The 25,584-nt window shown below is 40.8% G+C and overlaps 2 protein-coding genes across 6 annotated transcripts in view; one reads left to right on the top strand and one right to left on the bottom strand.

The window, feature by feature from the left end:
- The first annotated feature begins 1,156 nt into the window (after positions 1–1,156).
- On the top strand, positions 1,157–13,123 carry LOC123506826 (ADP-ribosylation factor-binding protein GGA2-like). 2 transcript variants are annotated; one of them, XM_045259166.1, is made up of 11 exons: positions 1,157–1,305; positions 2,058–2,218; positions 4,011–4,244; positions 4,368–4,577; positions 4,827–5,004; positions 5,372–5,629; positions 5,884–6,063; positions 6,288–6,929; positions 7,185–7,348; positions 7,945–8,055; positions 8,176–13,123. In XM_045259166.1, the coding sequence occupies exons 1-11, from the start codon at positions 1,269–1,271 to the stop codon at positions 8,263–8,265; spliced, it is 2,265 nt and encodes a 754-aa protein (XP_045115101.1). In that variant the 5' UTR covers positions 1,157–1,268; the 3' UTR covers positions 8,266–13,123. The 2 variants fall into 2 exon arrangements, with proteins under 2 accessions (XP_045115101.1, XP_045115102.1); XM_045259167.1 differs by lacking the exon at positions 1,157–1,305 and adding an exon at positions 1,363–1,471.
- Positions 12,390–25,584, bottom strand: part of LOC123506824 — a 21,851-nt gene continuing 8,656 nt past the window's right edge. For 2 of the 4 annotated variants that reach the window (XM_045259162.1, XM_045259165.1), the window contains 20 exons: positions 25,011–25,080; positions 24,662–24,773; positions 24,403–24,447; positions 22,741–22,854; positions 21,008–22,199; positions 20,549–20,794; positions 20,076–20,291; positions 19,767–19,897; positions 19,005–19,130; positions 18,646–18,852; positions 18,264–18,446; positions 17,906–18,116; positions 17,532–17,699; positions 16,854–17,024; positions 16,336–16,524; positions 16,115–16,226; positions 15,714–15,847; positions 15,408–15,583; positions 14,905–15,101; positions 12,390–14,508 (listed from right to left, as the gene is read on the bottom strand). In XM_045259162.1, coding sequence (XP_045115097.1) covers positions 14,294–14,508; positions 14,905–15,101; positions 15,408–15,583; positions 15,714–15,847; positions 16,115–16,226; positions 16,336–16,524; positions 16,854–17,024; positions 17,532–17,699; positions 17,906–18,116; positions 18,264–18,446; positions 18,646–18,852; positions 19,005–19,130; positions 19,767–19,897; positions 20,076–20,291; positions 20,549–20,794; positions 21,008–22,199; positions 22,741–22,854; positions 24,403–24,447; positions 24,662–24,773; positions 25,011–25,080 — 4,215 coding nt within the window. In that variant the 3' untranslated portion in view covers positions 12,390–14,293. The remainder of the gene's footprint in view (positions 14,509–14,904; positions 15,102–15,407; positions 15,584–15,713; positions 15,848–16,114; positions 16,227–16,335; positions 16,525–16,853; positions 17,025–17,531; positions 17,700–17,905; positions 18,117–18,263; positions 18,447–18,645; positions 18,853–19,004; positions 19,131–19,766; positions 19,898–20,075; positions 20,292–20,548; positions 20,795–21,007; positions 22,200–22,740; positions 22,855–24,402; positions 24,448–24,661; positions 24,774–25,010; positions 25,081–25,584) is intronic. The other 2 variants (XM_045259163.1, XM_045259164.1) reach the window with 2 other exon arrangements.

Raw genomic sequence — 25,584 nt, 5'->3', positions numbered from 1 at the left:
TCTTTAGCAGGTAATCTATATCTTTATTAGCAGATCTATTGAGTCCCTTTCCCTAGCTATCTATAATTCATTCCTGCGAGTCATCTACATATTCTCTTTCGCAATTGTGGTCTATATATCATTCTCTTTAGCAGGATGTCTAGGCAATTCTTTTCAAATAAGGGCAACTATGGTAGGCCTATAGTTATTTACATGTACATTTCAGTGACATATGTATGTACATGTATAGTGTACTATACTAGATCGACTAGCTACTACTACTACTACGTACTAATTACTACTACTACTACTACTACTACTACTAATAATAATAATAATAATAATAATAATAATAATAATAATATAGTAGTAGTAGTAGTAGTAGTAGTAGTAGTAATAGTTGTGGTGGTGGTAGTATAGTAGTAATAGTAATTAGTATAGTAGTAGTAGTAGTAGCAGCAGCTATTACAACTGAGTAGTGAAGATGGTAGACAAATTTCAGCTATAGGTTACCCTAGGAATACTTTACTACTCTAACGTTTGTACTACGTACTGCATGCACAAGTCTTCTTCAGAGAGATACAGTAACTATAGCTACTCTTTTTCAAGGTTTGTCGCCTCAGCAAGGGGAGTGACGTACGCGCGGGCTTTGCATGAGGCCATGAAGGGCGCGGCCCGCAAGTGAGGTTTTTGGTGGACGTTCTTTGGTGGAGCGGTATAGGTACTATGTACGGCGAGCTGGAGGGGAGAGGGTAGTGGTGTCGTTGCTGTTGCTGCCAGTGTCGACACTGTCGAAGTGATGAATTGACTGACGATGAGTGTGACTCAAGACCACGAAGTATATTCCTTACGGTTCAGTCCGCAGGAAGTCTGTATTGGAGCGATATATATATATATATATATATATATATATATATATATATATATATATATATATATATATATATATATATATATATATGCACACACATACACACACTGTGGCGAGCAGAAGTAACATTAGCATCAGCAGGATGAGCGTGTTGTTATCGCTGTTATTTCTATTACTTTTCCCCTGCAGACTTGGATGTCCGATTCCTCACATTGCTCCTGGCTTAGGCGGTGCATGGAAAAATAAGAAACATCATTTTAGCTTTATTTTACAATGAATCTTTGTTTTCGGTTACAAGGTAATAGTGTGCACACAAGTGTTTCTGCAGGCGGGGAGGCAGGTGTGGGTGGGTGGGGCGCCCCGCCTACCTGAACGCCGCCGCGGGAAGGGCCTCGAAGTATCAACAGTGACCACCAACATGGCGGCTCCTGCCCCAACACTAGAGGTCTTAATACGTAAGTTTTCTCTGAGATATGTACGGAATACACACTGTTTATTTGATACTGAAACCTCGCCTTCCCTAATGAGCCAGCTGTGTGTGTGCCAGCAGTGGACAGGCGTGCGTAGTGAGGTGTGGCAGCCGAGCCTCTCCTCCAGCCGCGACCTGTTAACACCTGACAGGTGAATGGTTCAGCTACCTGTGCCTGGTCACCCCACTACTACATACCCTGTGTCTGGTGCATCAGCCACACTGATTAACTGCCAACCGGGACACAAGTTATCAATTACATGTCTGATTACCTCTACAAAAACTGCCGCACTTTTGTTTGATGAAGACGGTGCTGTGGTTATTGGATTCGGTCCTTGGTTTTAATGAACTTCCAATGTTAAGCTGCGCAATCATGTGGTGGATTGTGTCTCGGAACACTAACGACCAATTTGCTTCACCATAATTGGTTTCTTTCCTTGAAATGATGAATGTATATTTGATAGTTAAGCCTTTTTTTTTAGTGAGTCCCATATGTAATTGCTAGCTTGCATACATACATTATATCTTTCTTGAAGGTTACTTGCTAAAATAAATTGAACTGATATGAAATGGATGCAAGAGAAAGCAAAGATAAGTGTTGGTACAATTAGGAAAATACTATTACTAGAGTATGTATATACCAATGTACTTATACTGGTGGATTAATACTTCTTGATGCACCATGATAAATAAACTTTATTCTTTGATTGATGACTAATTCACTCATTCCTTCAACAGAGAAATCAACAAGCCCTCTGAATGCTGAGGATGATCCAAACTCCATCCAAGCAGTGTGTCAGGCTGTCAGCTCAGAGCCAGCTGGTGTCTCCACAGTGGTCAGACTTCTGGCTCACAAGATACAGTCCCCACAGGAACGGGAGGCTCTTCAGGCACTCTCGGTAAATTATGTTAGGAAAATTTATGAGATCTATAGGTATATCCCAGAATACCAAGAAATATGGGGACAGTGAAAAGTAGCCATTTATTCTGGAAGACTAAAAGAGAAATTTGTAAAGACTATGGAATAAGAACAGAAGATATAATGGAAATGTTGAAGTAACTGTGCAAGCAAAAGAAATAATTAATATGGTGTCAAGGGTTATAAAAGCTAAAGGAGAGCAGTATTAGTTAATGGCCTTGGAAGTATAGAGTAGTAGTGTGGCCATCTGTTTATTTATACACCAGACCAATAGTCCTACGTGTGATGACACTCGTAGGACGGAAGGTATGTAGGTACGTAGGTATGTGAAGAAGTAATTAAAGCAAAGTGGAGTGAGTATCTAGAAAGTTAAAACATCCTGAGTGAAAGGCAATTTGGTTTCAGAAAAGGAAGATCATGCGTATCCAATTTATTATGTTTTTATTCAAGAGTGACTGATGTACTACAACATAGAGAGGGATGGGTGGATGCTATTTACCTGGACTTGAGAAAGGCCGTTGATAAAGTGCCACACAATAGACTGATGTGGAAACTAAAGAAGATTGGAGGAGTAAGTGATAAACTAGCAAAATGAATGGAAAATTACTTAGTGGGAAGAGAAATGCGAACAGTGGTGAAAGGAAAGAAGTCAGAGTGGAAAAAGGTAACCAGTGGAGTTCCACAAGGGTCAGTGCTTGGTCCCATCATGTTTTTGATTTATGTTAATGATATGCCAGTAGGAATTGACAGTTACATGAATATGTTCGTGGACGATACTAAAATTATGAGGAGAGTAAAGAATGTGGAAGATTGTAACAAGTTACAGGAAGATCTTGATAAAATATATGAGTGGAGTAAAGAGTGGCAGATGGAATTTAATATAAACAAGAGCCATGTTATGAAAATGGGAAGAAGTAGATACAGACCAAACAGGGATTACAGGCTGGGTGATGAGAAAATTAAAGAGACCAATGAGGAGAAAGACTTAGGAGTAACTGTGCAAAACACTTTGTCACCGGAGAAACACATTAACAAGATATTTGGAAAACATATAACATGCTTCAAAATATTGGTCTTGCATTCCACTACCTAGATGAAGGAATGATGAAGAAGATACTATGCACTTTAATAAGACCCCAGTTAGAATATGCAGCTTACGTCTGGTCACCACACATGAAGAAAAATGTGAAGAAGGTGGAAAGGGTACAGAGGCTGGCAACAAGGATGGTACCAGGACTCAGGAGTTAGACTATGAGGAAAGACTGAGGAAGCTGGGGCTGACCACATTAGAAGAGAGAAGAACAAGGGGTGACATGATAACTATGTATAAATTGGTGAACAAGATTGACATATTGGACAGAGAATTGATAAAGGTGACCACAAGTAATCATCTCCGAGGACATGGAAAAAAACTAATAAAAGACACCTGTTTAAATGACGTGAGAAAGTACAGTTTCCCGCATCGTAGTATTGATAAGTGGAATAAACTGAGCAGTGATGTTGTTGACGCGGTGTGTGTCAATCAGATGAAAGAGAGATATGACAGGGTAGACAAGGAAACAGGACACACAGAGCTTAGCTTGGGCCCTGTAATACACAAAATAGGTAAATACACACACACACACACACATCACTCATCACTCATAGCTAACTCAAAAAAAATATTGGAGCAGTTCTGTTTTTCTTGTAATGCTTCTTCAGAGTATTTCCTCTCACCACCACATATCATTTACTAATCTGACACAGCATAACAAAGCTTCTTTACATTGCAGGTTCTTCAGGCATGTGTCAACAACTGTGGTTCTACCTTCCATAGTGAAATTGGCAAGTTTAAGTTTTTGAATGAAATGATCAAATTAGTTTCTCCTAAATACTTGGGAAATCACACCCACCCAGCAGTGAAGGAGCGAGTGGTGGAACTACTATACAGCTGGACACTTGACCTCAAGGGGGAGACTAAAATACTTGAGGCTTACAACATGCTGAAGAAACAGGGCATTGTGAAGGTGGGAAAGAGAGAGTGAGAGTGTATGTGTATGCTGTAATTCTTAAATCATATAGCCCACAGTAAATATTAATCATGATTATGATATCAAGTTGAAGTGTTACTGAAAACAAACACCTTGCAGGAGGATCCAAGGTACCTTGGTGCTCCCAGCATTCCTGAGCCACGGCCAAGGGCGAATGCTGTTTTTGAGGATGAGGAAAAGTCTCGCCTGCTCCAAAAGCTGCTACGGAGTCGGAATCCTGAAGATCTCCAGAAGGCCAATGCTCTCATCAAGTCCATGGTGAAGGAGGAGGAGCGGCGGATGGAGCGCTCCAGCAGGCGTATTGTGGAGGTGTGGTCTTGTTCTCTTCATGCTTGCCTCTACCCTTGTGTTTCAAAGCTAATACAATAAAAGAAACTGCTTCTTTGTTATGAAAAGGCAGTTCTCTCATGAAATGTAAAGGATGGTTAAATTAGTATTTCAGAAACTTGCAAGGTATTACCCATAGTTCACTTACACTTCAGAATGTACCCACTCTGTTTCTGCTTTTATTGTGGTTGATGGGAAATATTATTCTGAGTATAGTCCTTTACCCAACAGGTTGAGACTGCACTAAATAATGTACGTGTCCTGGACGAGATGCTGTCACGTCACCAGGAGAGTCCAGCATCCCAGCCTGACCTTGACCTCATGATGGAACTCCACTCCTCATGTGCCTCCTTGCGGGCCAACCTGTACCGACTGGTCTCTGAGATGGATGACAAGGATGAGGGCATTGGTGGGTACACATGCTGGAGACTCACCTGGAGGAACGAAAGGAGAGATCATCACTTAAGTAGCTCACCATGGATTGAGAGAGAGTTGATGCAAGGGATATTTGACACATCCATTGTTTTCATAGATAAAGACAACTCTTTCTCAACTTGGCACATTATTTTTTCTTCTAATATAAAAAGTGCACTGACAAATAATGTACTAATGTACTAATTCAATAGAGAGAGAAATGAAAATTGTTGGATGTGATATGAAGGTAGAATTTATTGTAACTGCAGTTGTCTCACATTAATTTTAATTCTCTATGTGCTTAACATATTCATATCAATAATCAATTACATCACCAAATATCAAATAATTTTTCTTACCAGGAGACTTGTTGAAGGCCAATGATGAGTTGTCACGAGTGATGGGGCGCTACAAGCTGGTCGTGGAAGGTACCAGGATAGAGACAGAGACTTCTGCCAGTGACTCCACCACCACTCCTGCTTCCACTACAAGCCCTGCAGCCAATGGACAAGTCTCCACTCATGATGATGGAGAGATTCTGCTTGACTTGTCTACCCCTGAAGAAGTCCCAGGCAGCCAAGTTTCCACTACCATAGTTAATAAAGATCTGGAAGAAATAGGTAAGTTGACCATGGTGTAAAGGAACAAGGGCGACAACTCACTGTGAAAGAACACACCAAAGCACCCATTAACTTTGTGCTGCATCTCATCTTTGTCTGTACATCTCTCTGATCTCTTAAAGGTATCTATCATATTCACATATATTCCTGGTTGCCATAAGGGTGTTTAATTTCTCTGCTACCCTAATTTATTAATTCATTTTAGGCTATTTGTTTTATTTGATGAGACCATTGTAATTTTTGTGTATTTTCAGGCCTTGATAGTATAACTTTGGCTCCAGTGAACAAGGAATCCAATGAAAGCACCAACTCTCTCTTGGAAGACCTTGGGACTATCTTTCCAAGTGGTTCTACTTCTCCTCTGCCCCTCAGCAACCCCCTGTCAGGCCTCATGGCTCCAACCCTTGTCCCTCAAAGCTCAACTAAGGTGGCAGGTAAGCCTCTATTTCATGGTTTGATTCTTGTCACTTTCTCTGAACTCAAAACAAGTATTTAAAAGAAAGACAAAATGACAGACACAGGCTAGCAGACTCTGTTATGATTCTATTAGAAGTGGGTATTTTAAAATGTGATGCAATTAAGAATATTAAGGTAGGGAAAGGAGTAGAAATATTTGAAGACAATATGAATATTAATGGTGGGACATTTTCCTTTACAGACACAAAGACGGAGACTGAAAGCAAGGGGCGATCAGATCCTTTAGGAGAGCTGGGTGAGTTTGGTTCAAGCCTCATCAAGCAGAGTCTTCCCCCAAACACTCCAGTCCAGGTGCATTTTAAGCCTCCAGAGAAACTTAGCATGAATCAGATGAAGCAACAACAACAACAGTTACAGCAGAGCAGCATGGTGGCTCCAGCAGCACCAACAATTACCCCCAGCTTGGTGAGCCTTGCTACCCCAGCCACTCCTACCACCAATGCCACCACAGCAGCTGCACCAGGGACAGGTTTGGATGGCTTAATGAACCTGGACTTGCTGAGTGGGGGGGACCTGAGCTGTGATAACCCCTTACCCACCACAACTGTAACAGCCACTGCCACCACCACCACCACCACCTGTACCGTCAACACTGCAGCCTCTTTATTGGACGGCAGGCCTCTTCTGGATGGGCCCAATGAAAGCATGATGGGTTCTCTGTTGCCCAGTGTGAAGCCAGAACCTCAAAGCAGTGTAAAAAGTACTGGAGAAACAAAACCAAAAGTCACTGAAGAAAAGAGTAAAAGTTCAGCCTCAAATCCTCAGTTTATGGAGGTGAAGCCAATGACTGACCTCAAGGTGGCACTAGACAGCATCAAGCCAGGTGAGTAACAATCTCTCTCTCTCTCTCTCTCTCTCTCGTCATAATAAGAACTCTGTGTTGAATATTCATACTTCAGATGCACTCTAATGAAACATAATTTTTTCTATTCATATGTAAATGGTAAAGGATTCTATTTAAGAACTATACTTTGTCTTGTATACAGTAAACTCTCGGGGAAATAAATAACTTGACCAAGTACATGAGATATAAAAACATGCAAAGATTTCTATGTTGCTGTTTTCACTGTATCCTCAGGAAAGCAAGGCTCAGTAACAGTTTTGGACAGCAATGATGTATCTGTGATATTACACTTCACCGAGAACCAGCCCAGGGAGGACGTGGCGGTGGTTGTGGCCTCAGTGATGTCTCGCAACAGTCAGCCCATCACTAACTATGTTATGCAGGCTGTGGTTCCCAAGGTGAGAGGGATGGGGGAATTTTAACCCCTTTAATACTGGGACACTTTTACCTTGAGATTTTTGTATGATTAGACCATTTTATTGGCATTAGGAAAGGTCTATGGAGGTCAGAAAATGAATGGCCAGAATCTTCACTCTCTTAATGTCCCCACATGAGTTTCTGAAGCTTTATAAAATCACCAAATAGTAAGCAGAATGAATATGGAAATGCATTATGGTACTGTGTCACCAGTTGGCATCAGTAACACCGGTCTTTGTCTTGTCTGGGAGCACCTTGATTTGTGAAGGAAAGGAGTGTATTTATCAGCTTGAAGTGTTCTCTGAGTTTGCTTTGATGTATAGTTGTCATTTTCTTACTTTTGGTTCTCATTTTTGTAGTTTTGACTTGGTGACAGATTTCTGAATTTTGAGTCACTACTATTCTCTTGCATGCTTTATTATAAGTGAGAGAAGTAAAGTTAAAGAAATAATAAATTTATTGAAATGATATAAAGTATTTTCCCTTAGGTACTGGATTATTTAATTTAATACAGACCAAAGTTGTTTTCCTCGTTACTTCCTGGTATTGAAAGATAACAAAGGAAGTATTATTGCAGGGTTGTAAGGTGCGGTTACAACCTCCTTCCTCCACCAGTCTAGCAGCATACAGCCCATTCCTGCCCCCTCCTGCCATAACACAAATCATGCTCATTGCCAACCCAAACAAAGTAAGTTTTACTTAGAATATGATAATGTAAATGAAAAATTGCAAGGGAGAGTTGCTTTTCGATGACATTGAAGTCTCGACAAGTTAGTATAATAGTAATTAATGTGTGTTTTGCTTGCAGTTGAATGTGTCGTTGAAAGTGATGCTGAGTTACACCTTAGAAGACGACCCAGTCACTGAGATGGGAGAGGTGGAGAGTCTGCCTCTGTGAGCATTGCTGGACATCACCACCAGCCACTGTGCTTCTTCAGCTTCCTCTGCCACTCCCTCAGGTTTCTAAGGGTTTTAGTGATTGCCAGGTAAAGCTTTGCTGAAGCCTCCAAAATTACTGTTGTTTTAAACATTAGTGTTATATTTTGCCTGTAAAATATACAAATTCAAAGTATATATCATCGTCATCACCATCATCTCCATTATCATTGTCATGATTGTCATAATCATCACCATCATGATTAATCTCATTTCATGTACTGAGCAGGATGAGCTGTCCTGGAAAGTTTTAAGAAATCAACCTCCCACGAAGAAATATATAGTATCTAACAAAAAGATCTAATGACAAAGGCCACATTGTTCCATAGATACCATTCAGTGACAGGCCTTCTATCCGCTATTCTGTGCATTCACACAACCATCTGTACATTCATTGAACCATCTTGACACACTAAGATTCAAGCAAGAATGGCATCTATTGAGCCCCTGCACTTTTCTCTAACCCTTTGGCTGCTAATGACAGTTACCATAAACTGTTGTACGGGGCAGAGATAAGCCAGATGCTCTTTAAAGATATGAATCCCATCCTCTCTTTGTGTTGTCATGAGGTGTCTTTCAGAACTACTAGACTTGCACCACAAATACATATAAGCCACACCTGTAAGAGGATTCAAATTGAAGGTCTTACATTAAAATATTCCCACCTTACCAGCTGTAACACAAAACAAACATGAACTATTTTATTATTCTGTTACCGGAGTCCAGTGTTAGGGCCACTTTGTGTGTATTTTGAACCCATTTTGATAAAATGAAAAAAAAAAGAAAGGGAAAAAGAAAAATCCCAAAAGACTCAAAGAAAGAGTGGAAAGATTTAAGATGCAAATTAAGAAAGAGTCTTTGGAAATTATCTAAAATATCATTAATATTATTGATATACAAAATAGTGTGCTATAATGAACAGGAGGCAGAAGTGAATGATGATGGAAGTGAAGGACTGATATAATGGGACCTTGATTATTTAGAAAGATGGTGAGCAGGAGTCTTATGCTTCGTCACATGCATGTACTATTCCTTTATTGTGACAGGAAGTGGTCAGTACAAACATAAATGCATATGGCAGCTTTCAGACAGAGCTATTACCCAAGCTTTCATCAAGCAAACCATGCCATCTAAATTTGAAGTTTTTCTCAAAGTTTTCTAAGATAAAGATGAAAATAAATTATTCGATTTACCAATTTTTTATTTAGAATATCAATATCTTTATTGTTAGTGCTGGAATTTTTTATTTGTCAGTTATTGGTGATAAATTCATTGCCATCGATTGGTTATTGCTGATAAGTTTATCATTATCGATTATTGTGATGAATTTTTTGTTACCAATTCTAGTTATGATGCCGTTTCAGTGTAATGTGTCAAAGGTCATTCTAACCCTCATGCTATAAGACATGTTTTATACAGTATATGAGAACAACATGCATAAACAAAATGTATAATATCCAAAACATCCTAATTTTATTGATTAATAAAACTAAATGAACTTACAAGATCCATCCCCAGGCTTCCTGTATCTCAGTCTGCCCCACCACCCCTTTATCATTCACATCTTACTCCTGTTGAGCTAAGACACTCATACCTGTCCATGTATGAAATTCACATAGGTGCATAAATTCCGTCCACCAACACCTGCTAAAAAGAATGCCCATGTATACACTGATGATAAACCAGGAGGCAAGATGTCAAGCACTGATCTGGTCATGCGGCACATATTCTATTCATATTTCCCTGATGTGAGTAATCTGAGTCATGATTGATGACCACACCCACTGAAGGTGTCGGTGGTGGCTTATTCACCGTAATGTTTTGTGCCAAGATGTCTATGAAGCTCACAGAGAAGATCTACGTGACCCTCAGCCAGAAACAGGAGACAAAGATAAGGGAAAGTGTGATGCTGGTGTTGAAAAGAAACAATACAATACAATATCCTTTGACATGAATGAGTTAAGACAAAGGAAAGACTGGTTAGTGTTAGTGTGTTTAGCAGGTCTGTGGTGGATGAAGCAACACATGTTCATAAGCCTGCCAAAATGTCACATGTCAGAGATGTGTCAGGTGTCAGTCTGTTCTATAGTTTCTTTCATTCATATGCTATAAGAAAAAGGTGGGCTACACTAAGACATCAATCTAAAATTTTGTTTTAAAATATGGGATACCTATATCATCATTAGTCTGAGACAAACTAGTTTTATTTCAGATAATGTAGAATTATCTTGATTTAATTTCATCACACTTTGGGATGTGTTTTCAATATTTAATAAATGTCAAAATAACTGCTGTAGACATGTTGATTTCTTCTTGAGTAATTACTTGAATCTCACTAGTTTTACTGTACTTACACTATTGGATGGTACAGGAGGTAGTGTGTGGCAGCACCATAAGCCACCTACACTGCAGGTTGAGAATCCTTTAGCCAGAATATAATTGTACAAGTTTTGAATGCTGATGTTATCTTTTTCATTCATATTTTCACACCAGTATGGCAAAAAGAAAAAAAAATAAAATAATCTTCTGTTCCTTCCCATGTGAAGAGAGACAGCCAAGACAAAGTGCCATAGTTGCACACACACACACACAAGCATTCCCTCACGTCTGTATGATATTATCAGACATATCAAAATAAATGCAACATATATGTCCAGTTTGTAGAATGCTACATTAACCATACTGTCCTGAATTAAAGTGTAACACTTACTTGTACAGCTGCAGATTGTACAAATGTGTACTTGCCTGCTTTCCCTTCTAATATCTGTCCTTGTTTCCAAGATGGGTTATCAATAAGCATACAGATGCATTTCCTTATTTCATTTTCACTCATATTGGGCAAAATTCATATAAGGAAACCCTGCCTCTAACAGATTCAAGAACCAGGCTACCTTTGTATTCTGGTCCTGAGCATTTCATTAAAGAATTCTTAACCTGCTGATACAGAATTTAGATTTGGGCATTAAATGCACAGACAGTGACTATTGATTTATAAATATTTCAAATGGCTGACAATTTCATATGACACAGAAGCAGAGGACTGTCGAGAGTGGATGGCCAGTACTTTCAGACATCAAAGCTACACACTAGGAGTGCCTCCACATTAGTAGTATTAAAACTGCATATGTCTAAATTCTGTATTATATATCAATAGATTTTATCATGGTTTGATGCATATTTCTGCAGATCATACAATAAACTTCAAGCCTATGTCGTGTTGCAGTGACTCCAAGGAAAAGAAATAGTACCATCACCCTTCTTCAATTTACATTTCCTGATAGAGAGGAATGTTTAAAAAATGTAATGCCAGATTAACACAACATATTCTTTGTGTGAAAAAAATGTCGGGAAAATGTTTAAAATCACAAGCATTTAGTCTCATGCTTTTTCAGGGTTTTGTAGAGCATATTAGACCTCATTCTATGTCACTTTGTTTCTCCACTGCTATAAAGCTCTAATATGACATTGTCTTAGCAATGTTATCACCACCACTAGCAATCACACGTTGCTGGCCCTGTCTTATTGCCAAGGCAGAATGAGGTACTAACATCTCATCTCTTTAGTCAGTTATTAGGATGCTCATAGTTAATACTGCCTATATATGAAATAAGGTCTATGAAATGGCTGTGGCTTTCTTAGCTTTCTACATAGAGTGTAAAGTGTGTGATGGGAGTTGTCTAAGGGCTCAGAGAGAGAAAGAATGTGGATAGGATTTTTTTTTTTCCCCACTCAAGAATATCCTATTTTATAAGGGATTAATTCTGAAGAAGTATTTCCAGCAATGCACTGATATACAAACCAAAACTAGAATTAATTATTTGTTTTTAATGTCTTAGGAAATATGATACTGGTCATGCAACTCCCAACTGTGAACTACATTCCATGAAATTTGTGGGCTAATCTAAAAAAAAAAAAAAAAAAAGGAAAAGGCTTGAGGAACTAAGCCAAATAGAAATCCTGGAACTGTCTTGCTTCACTCTATCTTGTGTGTGATGTTATGAATGAGTGACTTGAATAATATACATATGGCTTTATACATAGAAAAAAAAAAAAAAAACACTGGACAATGATGAAAATCCAATCCAATCAGTTTTAAAGTTCTTTGATTACAAAATATTCATTAATTACCACTGTAAATGATTATAGATACTGAAATACATAAAACATGAAAATCCATTTGTTAGAAATAAAATATAAATGTTATTAAGGTATACAACACTGTTCTTCAATGTTATTATTAATTATAAATAGTGCAAAGTGATAACATATGCCTTCCTCTAAGTATGTAGCTAAGGTGTTATGAAGTTCATTCGACTCAGGCAAGTTATATCTTTATAAGCATACACAACACTGCACATTTGTTTTATTAAGCTGAATATTTATATAAAGCATGTCAGTGAATTCTCTAAATGGTGCCAGACAGATGTGAATATTTACATTTATCATAATAGTTAATCATATTGTATAATTTGTATATATATATATATATATATATATATATATATATATATATATATATATATATATATATATATATATATATATATATATAACTTGTTATTGGATGTTACCAGTGGACAAACAAATAGATGTGTGTGCAGTCCAGGAGAAAAAAAAAAAAATCTTGGTGAGACCTGAAGGCAATCAGAGTAACTCTTAGGTAAGGTTCCAGTCACTTCAGAAGGGTCAGTACAGTGAGACCAGTTTGCTAGTGTGTTTTGTGAACACTTATTATTATTATTATTATTGTTATTATGTGAAGATGCTTATAAAAACAATTGTAAGATAAAAAAAAATACAATAAATTACACACTGACTTAGTAATTTTTAAATATCCAAGATACACAATACTTCCTTACAACCCAGCATTGGCTTCAGGCATGCAGGAAGGGCCAGAGGGCTAAGCTGTTTTTTGACTAGTTTCAGACAAAACCTTTGAGTAACTTATGCCATATTCCAAGCAGTAACATTTATTCCTACAAATCTATCCACAGTACCTCTCAAGTTTCATGCTTGGTTTCTTGCAAGGGCACGACACTAAACTTTAAGAACTCAGGAAGATACTGTACCCCTTTACTTGTCTAACTGAGATATAAGTGAGTGATTCAAAGAGATTGAGTAATTATGCTGCCATACCAAGTGGAGTACTTCTATGTGATGGCACAACAGCAACTACAGCTTCCTCTACCTCAACCATGCTGCCCAAACTAGAAGAGCCCACCAAACAAGGTAGAGAAATATGGTTACAGTGTTTGCATGAGTAAATAAAGCACCTTTGTCAGATGCCCACTTTAAAGTTGTGTTGCCAATTGTGACTATTTTTTTAACATCTACAATAAACCCTCGATTTAACAGATGATATGGGGACGGGGGTCTGTCGTTATATCCAAAGATCGCTTATAACCAAGGATCCGTTATATCCAATGGAAATACCAGACAGATCCGTTACATCCCGACGTTTGTCCAGCATTTATAGCCACCACTGCCCCACTCCCACGGGACGCCACGTGGAGTTCCTGCAACATGTTATGGGACGATGCCCTCGCTATAACGGGTGAAAATCTGTTATAATGGATGAAAATTTGTTACAACGAGGGTTTTTCCAGTCAGATTTTTTGTCCATTAAATCCGACATCCAGTATATCAAGATCCATTATGTCAAGGGTTTACTGTATCTGATAATGTTAATTTTGAGTTAGTAATCTTGTCATACTAGATTTCTCAATCTCTCTTTTGAGATCATCATCAATGTGCAATACACCATAAAATTAAGTGCAAGTGGGTTATTATTTAGGATATAATTTGAATTTTAATAAGACTAATGAATGCATGAATTAATCAAGTACACAGATGAAGTGACCTTAGTGTGTTAAAGTTTTCATGTAAATGTAAACAACAGCTGAACAACAGTTAACAGAAAAAGATGGCATGACTTTTAGTAGAGATAAAGCCAGCTTCCAGCTTTCATCTTTTACATATGAGAAAATACCTTATTTGACAACAGTACCCCTGCGTGGACTCTTTTTGGTAGCATTCTTGATGCTCCTGATGCTGCCTGACCGACCAAAGGATGTTCGCAGCTTAGCATTGTCAGAGATGAGGTCTGAGCTTTCCCCTGACTTCCAGCGGTCACTTAGCGTCTTCAGGAAATCCACTGCAGACTTGTCCTGTGTGCGGGTCATGAGCGCCTCCAAGGGTTTGTATGCTGCACAGAGAAAGGCAACTCTTGAAATGTTCATACAGTGATCAAAAGTAAGAAGATTCAAACAGCTTTCCCTATGTAGTTTTCCCATTCTCAGGGGCTTTTCTCAGTTTCATGAGCATCTCATCTGTTATAAGAGCTATTTGTAACAAACTGCAGACCATATACGTAAGTACTGTTTTGATTTTCTCACAAAGAAAATTTTTAATGAGCTTTGTCATCAGTCTTGTTCTGCATATAATATAGAATTACAGCTAATAGTCATTTAACATCTACTACTTTATAAAACAGTGAAATAAAAGTACAAATTTTTTCCTATTTTGCCAGAAACAAAAAAGTCAATTGTGCAGAAAGTTTGATATATCATGAAAGAATTAATAAAACATGACAAAAACTCACATTTAAAGTCCCAAGGTCGAGTAAGTGGCAGGCGTAGGTGAGGAATATTGAACATCTCAGACTCGGAGACAGTGGGCAGTTCAGAGAGAGGAAGGATGGTCTCACCATGCACAATAGAGCTGCTCAAGAGTCGTGGAGAGCGAACCTGCAGTGTCAGCACACCACCAGCCTCCTTACAGTCATTCAGCACACCAGGACTGAGGGATGTATTGCTTTAGTCTTAGAATCCCACACAATACATTCTGTTGTGCTGCTAAAAAATAAAGTTATCCTTTCCAATTTTCTATTTTTGAGAAGCTGACACAAAATATTAACATGCTAAGCCTTGACTCACATGTACATTGGTTGATGTGAATTCTGTCCAGATCAGTCACATTTAGCCATCCTTCACTAAGCAGAATTTGTTGGCAAAAAAGGGGTAGAAAATGTTTTTGTTTTCAATACCAGGAAGAACACAGCTTTTTGTTCAGGAAATCTCATGAAAGACACAAACTCCTACTTACAATACTAAGACCTCATCAAAGACAGCGGGATCCCCTTTGACAAGGGGTGTCTTTATGGGCTCCACTGCAGGGAACCACTGGAACGGCTCCAGCCGAACCTTGACCAGTGAGGAAGCTGATGGTGAGCCAGGAGCCTGCACCACATGGACCCGCAGGCTGTCCATGGTGAACATTGCCTGCCATGTGTCATCACAGGAACAACATTAATGCCCCATGCGACTTAAGATGAATAAAATTAATTTAGGAATGAATTACTTCCCCTCTATCACAGTGACATTTGTTTTCCTAAGTATCACAGCAACTCACATTGAAAACAAGAACTCTGTCAGATGAGGAGTCCTCCTTCTGCTGGTCCTGGTGCCGTATCTGATAAAACTGTGACACAAGCTCGGCTGAAGTGGCACCTAGCAGCCATAATTCTGCCAGTATTGACTCATACTCTGCAGAAACAAGCATAGACATATTATGGTCATACTCTGCTTCAGTAGGGTCAACATGAATATGTTGAGGATGATGAACATAGTTTGCAAGTAACCCTAAAAGAGCTTACCTTTAACACCTGAAGCAAAATCTATCACCAATGACAGAGGAAATTCTTAAGAAACATCCTCAGAGGAAAAATCATGAATGAAAAACAGTAATGCCCAAGTATCTAAAGGGAAGCATGTATCACACTGCTGGAATACCACTGGCAAAACTTAACATACTCTTAGTGACTTCTTCAAGCAGAGTGAGGCCAATGCCTTCCTTGTTGGTAAGAAAATCATGGCCACTTTCCATGATGGTTCTCAGTTGCCGCAAGTTCTCACGATCATCTCCCTGCAATGTAACAATTTTATATAAGCATTTTGCACTACTGTGCTCCTAAAAATCTTGATTCACTCTTTAAAAAGTTGTTGAGCCTGTTGCACCACAGCAGTGCTACAACCTGGACATAGAAGGCCTTGAGCTGCTCTATGTGATCCACCAGTCGGTACCACAGCTGGTGGAGCAGTGGCTCGGCGAAGTAAAGCATGTCTTGCACTGGATGGATTGCTTCCTCCAGCATCTTGACAATCTGTTCTGTGTCACCCTCCCTCACTGCCTTCGTCACAAACTTCTCAAAGCTTGGCAGACACTGGTGGACAATTAAAGATGAAAAACTCCAATTAATAACACTGGCAAGAACCTTTATCAAACTTTCTTTATGATTTTCACATAAAACTTTGATCTTTGTGCAAAGTTGTAATGTTTATATGAAAAAGTTATCCCTCATGATATTGTATGTACTTAATTCTCCCACTCTATAATATGAATGCTATTCAGATTTTAAGCCAATTCCACAGTGCAACTCTAATTCAACTCTCACTTTTACTCTTTTTTTATCTCTTTGAAGTACTATCAACAAGTAGGTGTTTTCTCTTTTAATCTGAAGTGACAGATGTGGATTAGTGCGAAACGACTCACTTGGCGCAGGAGAGCCTCGGCAGAGTCCTCTACATGCTCTGGCAGTTGTGTGATGCGGTCCTGCAGTTGATGTGCCACCTCCTGGCTCTCTCCCGCCAGCTCCACCAGGTGCTGCAGGTGCTTCCGTACTTCATCACACACGTGCTCCACATTCCTCACCACCACACACACCTGAGAATGCCAGGCAGATATTGAGATGTGTGGAAGCAAATCAAGTGTGGAGAATCTGTCAGTCACTAGGTAACTGCTGCATTTGGAATGTCTACCAGTCTCACAGAGTGACTGTCACAGGTCATGTGAATGGAAAAGAGGTGATAATAAAATGCCCCAAAATTAACTGGCATTTCAAATTAACATTTCTTAATTATACATTAAATATTTCACACTTTGCCCTATATACTTTGTATTTGCTATTACTTTATAAATGCTATACTTCATTTTTTTGCTGTATGAAAAAGTTTCAAAATAAAACCTGAAAGATGAATAATAACTGTTTCTCATTAACATAAACAGTTCAAATAAATCATTACTTTACAAAAATTTATTTTCTACAAAAAAATGACTGAAATCTGTTTCATTTTTCTTCTTACGATTATGCTGAATGAATTTCACAAGTAAATGGTTTGCATTACATATTTGTCAATACTTGAGTGCCATTTACCAGCATGAAATACTGGCCTCTGTGGGGATTTTGTTGCCTTGTGTTGCAATGCTAACGTAGGCGTGGGTCACCTCCTCAGCATACTGGGCTGCCAGCTCCATCATCTGCTGTCCCATTGCCTGCAGGGTGGAGGGCCCTGGACCCACACCCCCTGGCCACTGCACGTCACACATGCGCTTCATCATCTGTCACCCACAAAATGCACTGAGTGAACTGCCAAACTCTGAAACAGACTCTTTTTACCCGAACCCTTGCCCAAGACTTGAACATTTATGGAATATTTAGTCACTTCAAAACTAAGCTTTCTAATATTTCTTTGAAAATGTGACACAGACATTTCTTCCTTTATCATGTTAGAAATCACGTAGTAAAAATAAAATCTAGTACTCACTGCCTTCATGAGGTCAGCCACACCCATGGCAGACTGGCTATAGCCCTGCGAGTGGTCAATGGCCACAAACTGATCCTCCTGAATATCTTTGTGGAACTCCTGCAGTGCAAGGTGTTTGCTGAGCACCAGCCAGTGGTGCATCACTACTGCAAAGGCATCCCGGTATGCTGGCAGGATGAGGTGTTGAGGGAGCCTGCTGTCAATCCCAATTCTGCAGGGAGACTGAGGTCAGAAGGGCAAAGCTCCTGGACTTCTGTTTCTGCCTATTTTTTCAGATGAGCTTTCTGCAGCCATACCTTGCTATCAAATCAGGATATCTCAATACAAAACACATACGACAATGAGTAGAAACACCAACTTGTTGATGCTGCTGAGGTTAGTGACAAGTGCCCAAGTGGCCTGAGCGGCAGCCGCTAGGTCTTTAGCCATCACGTAGGGCACAGCGCCGTCCACATCAAACTTGAGCATTGGGTTGAGGAGGTGAGCCGCTGCTTTCAGCATCCGGGGCAGTACCATATACATGTAGTCCACTGAGAGTTCCCTGTTCAGGATAAAGCAACAGCAGTGGAAGTAGTAAAGGTAGCAGCAGCATACTGGCTCAGTGCAAAGAGTATTTACTATCTATTTCTCTATCTGTCTCTCATCTGAACACACATGACAACATGATTATTTTCAAAGGCATCAGAGGTGATTAGCTGCATTCTCAAGAATGTTTTCCAGAGCATGGTCCATAGTCTTACAGCATGAAGATGGGCTGGTAAGTGTGGAAGGAGATGAAGAGGAAGTCTAGGACAGGTTTGGTGAGTATGCTGGCTCGGCGCAGGGAGTCTTGCCACACAACCCAAACTCTGGCATCACTAGTGGTGGTGATGGTGGTGGTGTTCCCTGCATCATTCTCTCCTGCAGACACCTCCTGTTTCAGCTTCTCCTTGTTTAGTGCTTCTACCCTGAAAGGTTCTTTGAATTAGTTATGCAGGTGAATGCATGTGTGTTAAGTATAGTTACCCCAAATTGATCCCATAATCTGCATAGTGAGTTTGATAGCTGAGTAGAAATTGACATAAGAGCAAGAGAGAGAGAAACAGCATACAACACACACCAAGTATCAGCATGCTTGACGAGAACATCCTGAAGAAGGTCTGAGATTGCGTTGTGGCCATGGGGTGCTGCCTCTCGCTCAAATAGTATCCGCAGCTCATAACAATTCTCCACTGTGTTGAAGCACCTGAGAGGGACAAGAGAAGAGTGAGAAGGTACCAATAACACTTCCATATTGCATAGTTTCTTCCTAAAATCTGCATGTCATATTTCATCCCTTGACCAGCATGATGCTTCAAGTTTCACAAAAAGTTTGTTACAAGTTGAGAGCACAATCTTAACCCCTTGAGTACCATGATGTGTTTTCATATTTATTCTGCTTACTATTTAGCAATTTTATGCACCTTCAGAAACTTAAGTGCGGGATTGAAATAGCGAAGAGTCTGGCTAGTAATATTGTGACCTCCATAGACCCTTCCTAATGTCAATAAAATCATGTAGTAGTACACAAACTCATGGTAAAAATGTGTCCCAGTACTGAAGGGGTAAAAAGACTTACTGACAGCAAAAAGGATTAAGCAAGGGATTAAAATCTTTTAGTGCTTATACAATAGTTTCATGCTTGCTTGACAAATTGTCTAGCTCCTCAAGTGAAATAATAAATCATGCTCTCACACATACTAAAGTTTCTTCACTCCAAAATGCTTCATGAACAGAAGCTAATAGCAAGGGATGAAGAGTTTGGGGACCAGCATCCAGCATGACTTTCTAATAACCCTTTTGCTGCCAAAGATCACAGCATTTGTGTTACAAAATATTTTACCTGAGGAAGTTTTCCAGTCTGGCCAGCTCAAGCATTCCATCTCTTCTGGGGAATGAGGAATGCAACATCTCAAATTCGTCTGACAGAACCTTCCTCACCCAGGTGACCAAGGCGACACTCAGCTGACGTTTCTGTGGTGGGGAAGGAAACAGACAGCAACTCAAGGTGTACTGAGGAGGAACTGATTGCGTGAGTAATAAGTAAAGTCTGTATGTGATGTGATGGAGGAAATTAAAATTGCTGTTTCTATTGCATTCCTAAAAGGGCACATTAAGATTCCATATCTCAAGTCAAAGCCACAAAGTGTACTTGAGCAGTGAGGTAGACGCCCGCTTCCAGGTGTGTCTTGATGGCCCGCAGGAGAGGCAGCAGGATGCCAGGGTCACCAGATTTCACCTCTGCCATGACCAGCCACTTGGCAAGGCTCCTGTGCTTCTCAGATATTCGTGAAAAGAAGGTCAACTGCTGCAGAAGGATGTCACCTGAAGGACCGACTTCCCCGCGGTAGCCTGCCAGACTGCCATGCTGGAGAGAAACAAAATGTCATTGTCAAGAGAAGTACAGACTGACTGCTACAATGGGTAGAGTGCTAATTAATCAGGATACAGTATGAAAACGATTGGAAGTTTTGAAGATGTTTGCAGAATTTCAGTGAGAGTTTAACAGAAAATTCAATGAGTTATCTGTGACTTCTGACAATATATATAATATGAGAACAAAGTGTTTTATAATACAAGCCACAAAATGATTGCCCTTCCTTTCTGTCCCTAGTTCCCCCTCACCATTGTACTGAGGTAGGTGTGGACCAGCTTCCGCAGTGCCACATAGTAAGTGTCATAGCCAGACACTGCCAGTTCAGTCTCTGGGGAGGGTAGGGTGAGGCATATGTGGAACCTGCACCCGGCTCTGCTCTTGCTGTGCTCCTCAGCTGTCCTGGTCCCTTTCTTCTTCTTCTGGCCTGGAACTGACTCCTTCTTCACCACAGTGAGTGCCAGCCACCCTTCCTTCTTCCACTTACCAACTAAACTCTGCCAGGAAAATTTTTAAGGTTATGCTCACCAGACAATACATGCCTTCTGATGGTGCAAGACAGGCTGGGATGACTCTTGTACACCATGAAAAGAATAGAATGCAGTTTTGTTGTTTCACTGATATACAACAGCATTAAGAAGCAGAAGAGACAGTCTGCTGAATCTAATAACATGCAACAACTTCTCATGCTTGTGTGGCCAGCACCTCACCTTGATGGGAATGCTGGTGTGGGCAAGCAGCTCAGCCTTCAAATGTGCCTTGCCAAGCTCAGACAAGTACTCATGAATTTCCTTTGGATTCTGAGGAGCTTGCTTGGAATTTTGCACAACACTGTCAGCTCTGTCCTGGGTGTCATCTGTGCTGTCACTTTTGTCTGGTTGGGCAGGAGACTTGGCAGTGGTGTCCCCAAGACTGCGGAAAGTCCTCAGGGATCGAGGCTTGAACATGTTGCGAATGGACTTTCTTGTGTGAGGAGTGCGGCTAAATGCTTCCTCCTCTGGGGAAAGTGTGGCTTCAGTCTTGCGGGGAGGTGATGAGGGCTCAGGTTCTGTGTACTTCTGGAGATGTTCAGGAGAGTTCTCTATCGTGAAGACTTGCTGCTGCTGCTGCTGCTGCTGCTGTCGTCTGGAAGGCACCGGAGTGGAGCTCTCACTTCGGGACACCTTCTTCTTCTTGCTGCCAATCCTCCTCATGACCTGTGATGCTTTCTTGGATGAGAGGCGGAGGCTGAGGTTCAGGCGGGAAAAGGATGTTATGCTGAGTGTACTGCGAGACTTCTCACGGTCCAGCTGGTTGTGGTCCATGTCACTGTCTTCACCCTCACACCACGGGCCACTACTGGACCCATCGTTTGTCATGTCCTGGCCACTGCCCTGTGACCCCAGAGAGGCTGTGTCAAAGGGTTTCCCTCCTTTCTGTAAGGATGCCACAGATCCGTTCTGCTTGTTTTTGTTGAAGTTTGAACGGAATGAAGCTCTTAGACTGGTGACAGACAGCTTCTTGAAGGACTCTATATTGCTTTTGGTCTTCTCCAAGGGTTTGTGAGTGCCCTTGTCACTGAGAGATGAAACATCAAGAGTCTGGAAACTGCCTGAATTGTTCTTTGGAGTGCTTGTTACTACTTGCCTGTGTGGGCTGAGTGTGTCAGTGGTGTCGTCTGACATGTTCGCCTCACCACCTTCTATGTCAGTGGCATCTGCCACTTCCGATGGTCCACCTTCACTCTTTGGACTCCCTTCCTCATCTGCCGGGGGAGTGATCTCTGTCAGGTCCTGTGGCTCGGCACAGTCTTCCTGGTCAGCTGTTCCATTCTCACAGACAGAGACATCAATGGTGGAAGTGTCGTGGGAATGGTGCGGTGGTTGTGTCACACTGTCTGGTGCTGCAGACTCCTTGTTGGCCCTGGGGGTGAGGCGGGGAAGAGGCTACAATGTCCCCTTGTTCCTTTCATAAGAGAACATTGAGAAACTGATCTAAATATCAGACAGTGCCTTCGACATTGGAGCCAGAACAACATTCATGTCCCAAGACCTTTAAGGACCTACAAGACTAGTTAGGAAGCAAAGAAGCTCATTATCAGTGGTGCTATGATGATGAAATTGCACCAACTTCTCCATTAATTGTAAAGCAGGGACTACACACAAGTATGTATGATGATTGTAGTAGATGTTATAGAAAATATATGCTGTGAACACTGAGATCCTGCCTATGAACTGACTTGAAAGGGATTGAAACTGACTTGAAGGGGAATGAAACTGACTTAAAGGGGGATAAACTGATTTGAAAGGGATTAAACTGACTTGAAAGGGATTAAACTGACTTGAAGGAGGATGAAACAGAATCGAAAGGGATTAAGCTGACTTGAAAGGGGATAAACTGACTTGAAAGGGGATGAAACCAACTTGAAGAGGGATGAAACAGACTTGAAAGGGGTTAAACTGACTTGAAGGGGGAAGAGGGATTGGTGCGGTCCTTGGCGTGCTTGATGAGGCGAGAGAGGACATCGATCATCGGTGCAGCTGGCGGCATGTCCAATGAGGCTAGCGTTGGTACACTCCTGCATCACCACCAGCAGGGTAAGTGGGTGTCTCCTTACTCCTCCCCTATTCAATATCTTCCTCAACTCTTACCATTGTTATTCTGGGTTAGTGTTTGCTATTCTTTCCCTCCTATTCAACATCATCTTATTTCTTTTTACCATTGCTATTCTGTTCAAGATTTAGTAAAAAGCTAATTGCTCTGACAAGTATGAGTAAAACAAACTTTGGAGAAAAAACAGAGGAGTCTTGATAAATAAAAAAAAATGAAGGAATTGCATATACTTAGTAGTTTCCATGATAACTCTCACACACACACACACACACACACACACACACACACACACACACACACACACACACACCCGGTAGCTCAGTGGTTAAAGCGCTGGCTTCACAAGCCAGAGGACTGGGGTTCGATTCCCCGGCCGGGTGGAGATATTTGGGTGTGTCTCCTTTCACGTGTAGCCCCTGTTCACCTAGCAGTGAGTAGGTACGGGATGTAAATCGAGGAGTTGTGACCTTGTTGTCCCGGTGTGTGGTGTGTGCCTGGTCTCAGGCCTATCCGAAGATCGGAAATAATGAGCTCTGAGCTCGTTCCGTAGGGTAACGTCTGGCTGTCTCGTCAGAGACTACAGCAGATTAAACAGTGAAACACACACAAACACACACAAAGAATGGTTCCAGAATTTGAAGGGATGACATATGAGGAGAGACTAAAGGCTATGGATCTACCAACCCTGGAACAGAGAAGGGAGAGAGGGGATCTGATACAAGTTTATAAATTGATCAACGGAATGGACCAAGTGGATAACGAGAAACTGATCTTGAGAGAAGAATATGACATTCGAAGCACAAGCTCGCATAGTAAAAAGCTGAGAAAGGAAAAATGTCTGAGAGATGTTAAAAAATATAGTTTCCCACGAAAGATGTGTTGAGACGTGGAACAGTTTGAGTGAAGAAGTGGTGACAGCAACGAGTGTGCATAGTTTTAAAGAAAAATTGGATAAGTGTAGATATGGAGACGGGGCCACATGAGCATAAAGCCCAGGACCTGTAAAACTACAACTAGGTAAATACACACACACACACACACACACACACACACACACACACACACACACACACACACACACACACACAGCTCGTTACGTAGGGTAACGTCTGGCTGTCTCGTCAGAGACTGCAGCAGATCAAACAGTGAAACACACATGCAATTAATAAACTTAATAAACTACTAGTCTTTGCCTGAGAAAGTGAAAAAGAGCAAAAAAAAAAAAAAAAAAAAAGTAAATTTAAAGAGACTATACAATATGCCTCAATTCCGTGAGAAACATAAATAGGAAAGCAGAAATAGGCATATGAATATACACTATCCTTCCTCCCAGTGTTATAGAGATGAGGTGGTGTCCCTGCCAGCGAGTCATGAAGCAGGATGAAGAAGTGAACCAACAGAGTAAGGCAGGGAAGTCACTCTCAATCATTTCATCATACCTCAGCTCCTTTTAACAGGCTGTAGTGGAAGTCATTACTGTAGTCTTCAAGCAGAGAGAGAGGGTTACACTTACCAGATTTCTAGAAGTAGTGTTTCAGTATACATGTTGCTAACGTTCCTGCAATAATAAGTCTAGTAGTAGTAGTAGTAGTAGTAGTAGTAGTAGTAGTAGTAGTAGTAGTAGTAGTAGTAGTAGTAGTAGTAGTAGTAGTAGTAGTAGTAGTAGTAGTAGTAGTATCAACAAAGAATGCAAAAAGAGTAGTATATGAATCAGTGTTCAAAAGCTACAATTTGAATACACGAGTGACGTGCAGAGGTCTCACAACACCCACATGGTGAGGGTGTCCTGGGTGGCGCGGGTGGTGGAGGTGCTGGTGAAGGTGGTGAAGCGGGAGGAGGGACCCACTGCTGCCCTCAGGAACACCATGGGCGGGGAGCAGCTGCCTGGGAAGAAAATAGACACTCACACCTTATGAACATGCTTTCATTTACGTGTTTGTTGATGTTGACTGGCTATAGACTCCCGCCCGCCATTAGCTCTCTCTCTCTCTCTCTCTCTCGAATCGCAGAAAAGAAAAGGTCCACTGAAATGCAGTTTGCCAGTGAAATAGATGACACACACACACACACACACACACACACACACACGAAGAGGGGAGCAGTAAAAGACAGGCGCCTCACCCATGGTGGGCTGCAGACCGAGGCCCTCAGCATGCAGCTCCTCCAGCAGGAGGTGAACCATTGGCGGCTCCTGCGGGATCGAGATAATGGTCCAACATCAAAGTTTGCTTTATTTTACTATGATACATCACCATCAAGCTTTATTTTATGTATTTATCATTATTTCCTTTAATCTATAGCTCTATTCTACTTATTCATAATCATGGAGAAAGAGAGAAAGGCAAAGGAGAGTAGAAATATACCAAGTAGGGTACGTACAGAGGGAGCTTTATACTGCATTGATGTGTAAAAGCCACACAGTGATCCAAGTCATAAAACCTTTATCTGTGGTGATGTAAACATTGTAACGCGCTGGCTCTTATCTAATCGTGGTATAACTCTGATAAGCCTCGGAAGAAGCTTTCCAATGTCTGACTGCTGCTGTCGTTTCTTTTCTGTTTCGAAATGCCCAAGGATCACCCCTGAGTACATACACACTCACACACACACACGGCTGAAAGGGACAAACTCCGTGGACCATATACCACACTCGAAAGATTAGGTCTTAAAGGGAGGTATCGAGGCATTTGTTCCC

This window comes from Portunus trituberculatus, chromosome 21 (assembly GCF_017591435.1).
Source record: "Portunus trituberculatus isolate SZX2019 chromosome 21, ASM1759143v1, whole genome shotgun sequence".
Taxonomy (NCBI): domain Eukaryota; kingdom Metazoa; phylum Arthropoda; class Malacostraca; order Decapoda; family Portunidae; genus Portunus; species Portunus trituberculatus.
Note: the sequence above shows the minus strand (reverse complement) of the source record. Positions and strands in the feature narration are given on the sequence as shown.

What these genes read in the sequence shown, in the direction of transcription:
- LOC123506826 (XM_045259166.1), top strand. Translation starts at nt 1,269, where the DNA reads ATGGCGGCTCCTGCCCCAACACTAGAGGTCTTAATAC. An exon ending in AACACTAGAGGTCTTAATAC is followed by an intron (nt 1,306 to 2,057) that starts GTAAGTTTTCTC and finishes TTCCTTCAACAG; the next exon opens with AGAAATCAACAAGCCCTCTG. An exon ending in TAAAGATCTGGAAGAAATAG is followed by an intron (nt 5,630 to 5,883) that starts GTAAGTTGACCA and finishes GTGTATTTTCAG; the next exon opens with GCCTTGATAGTATAACTTTG.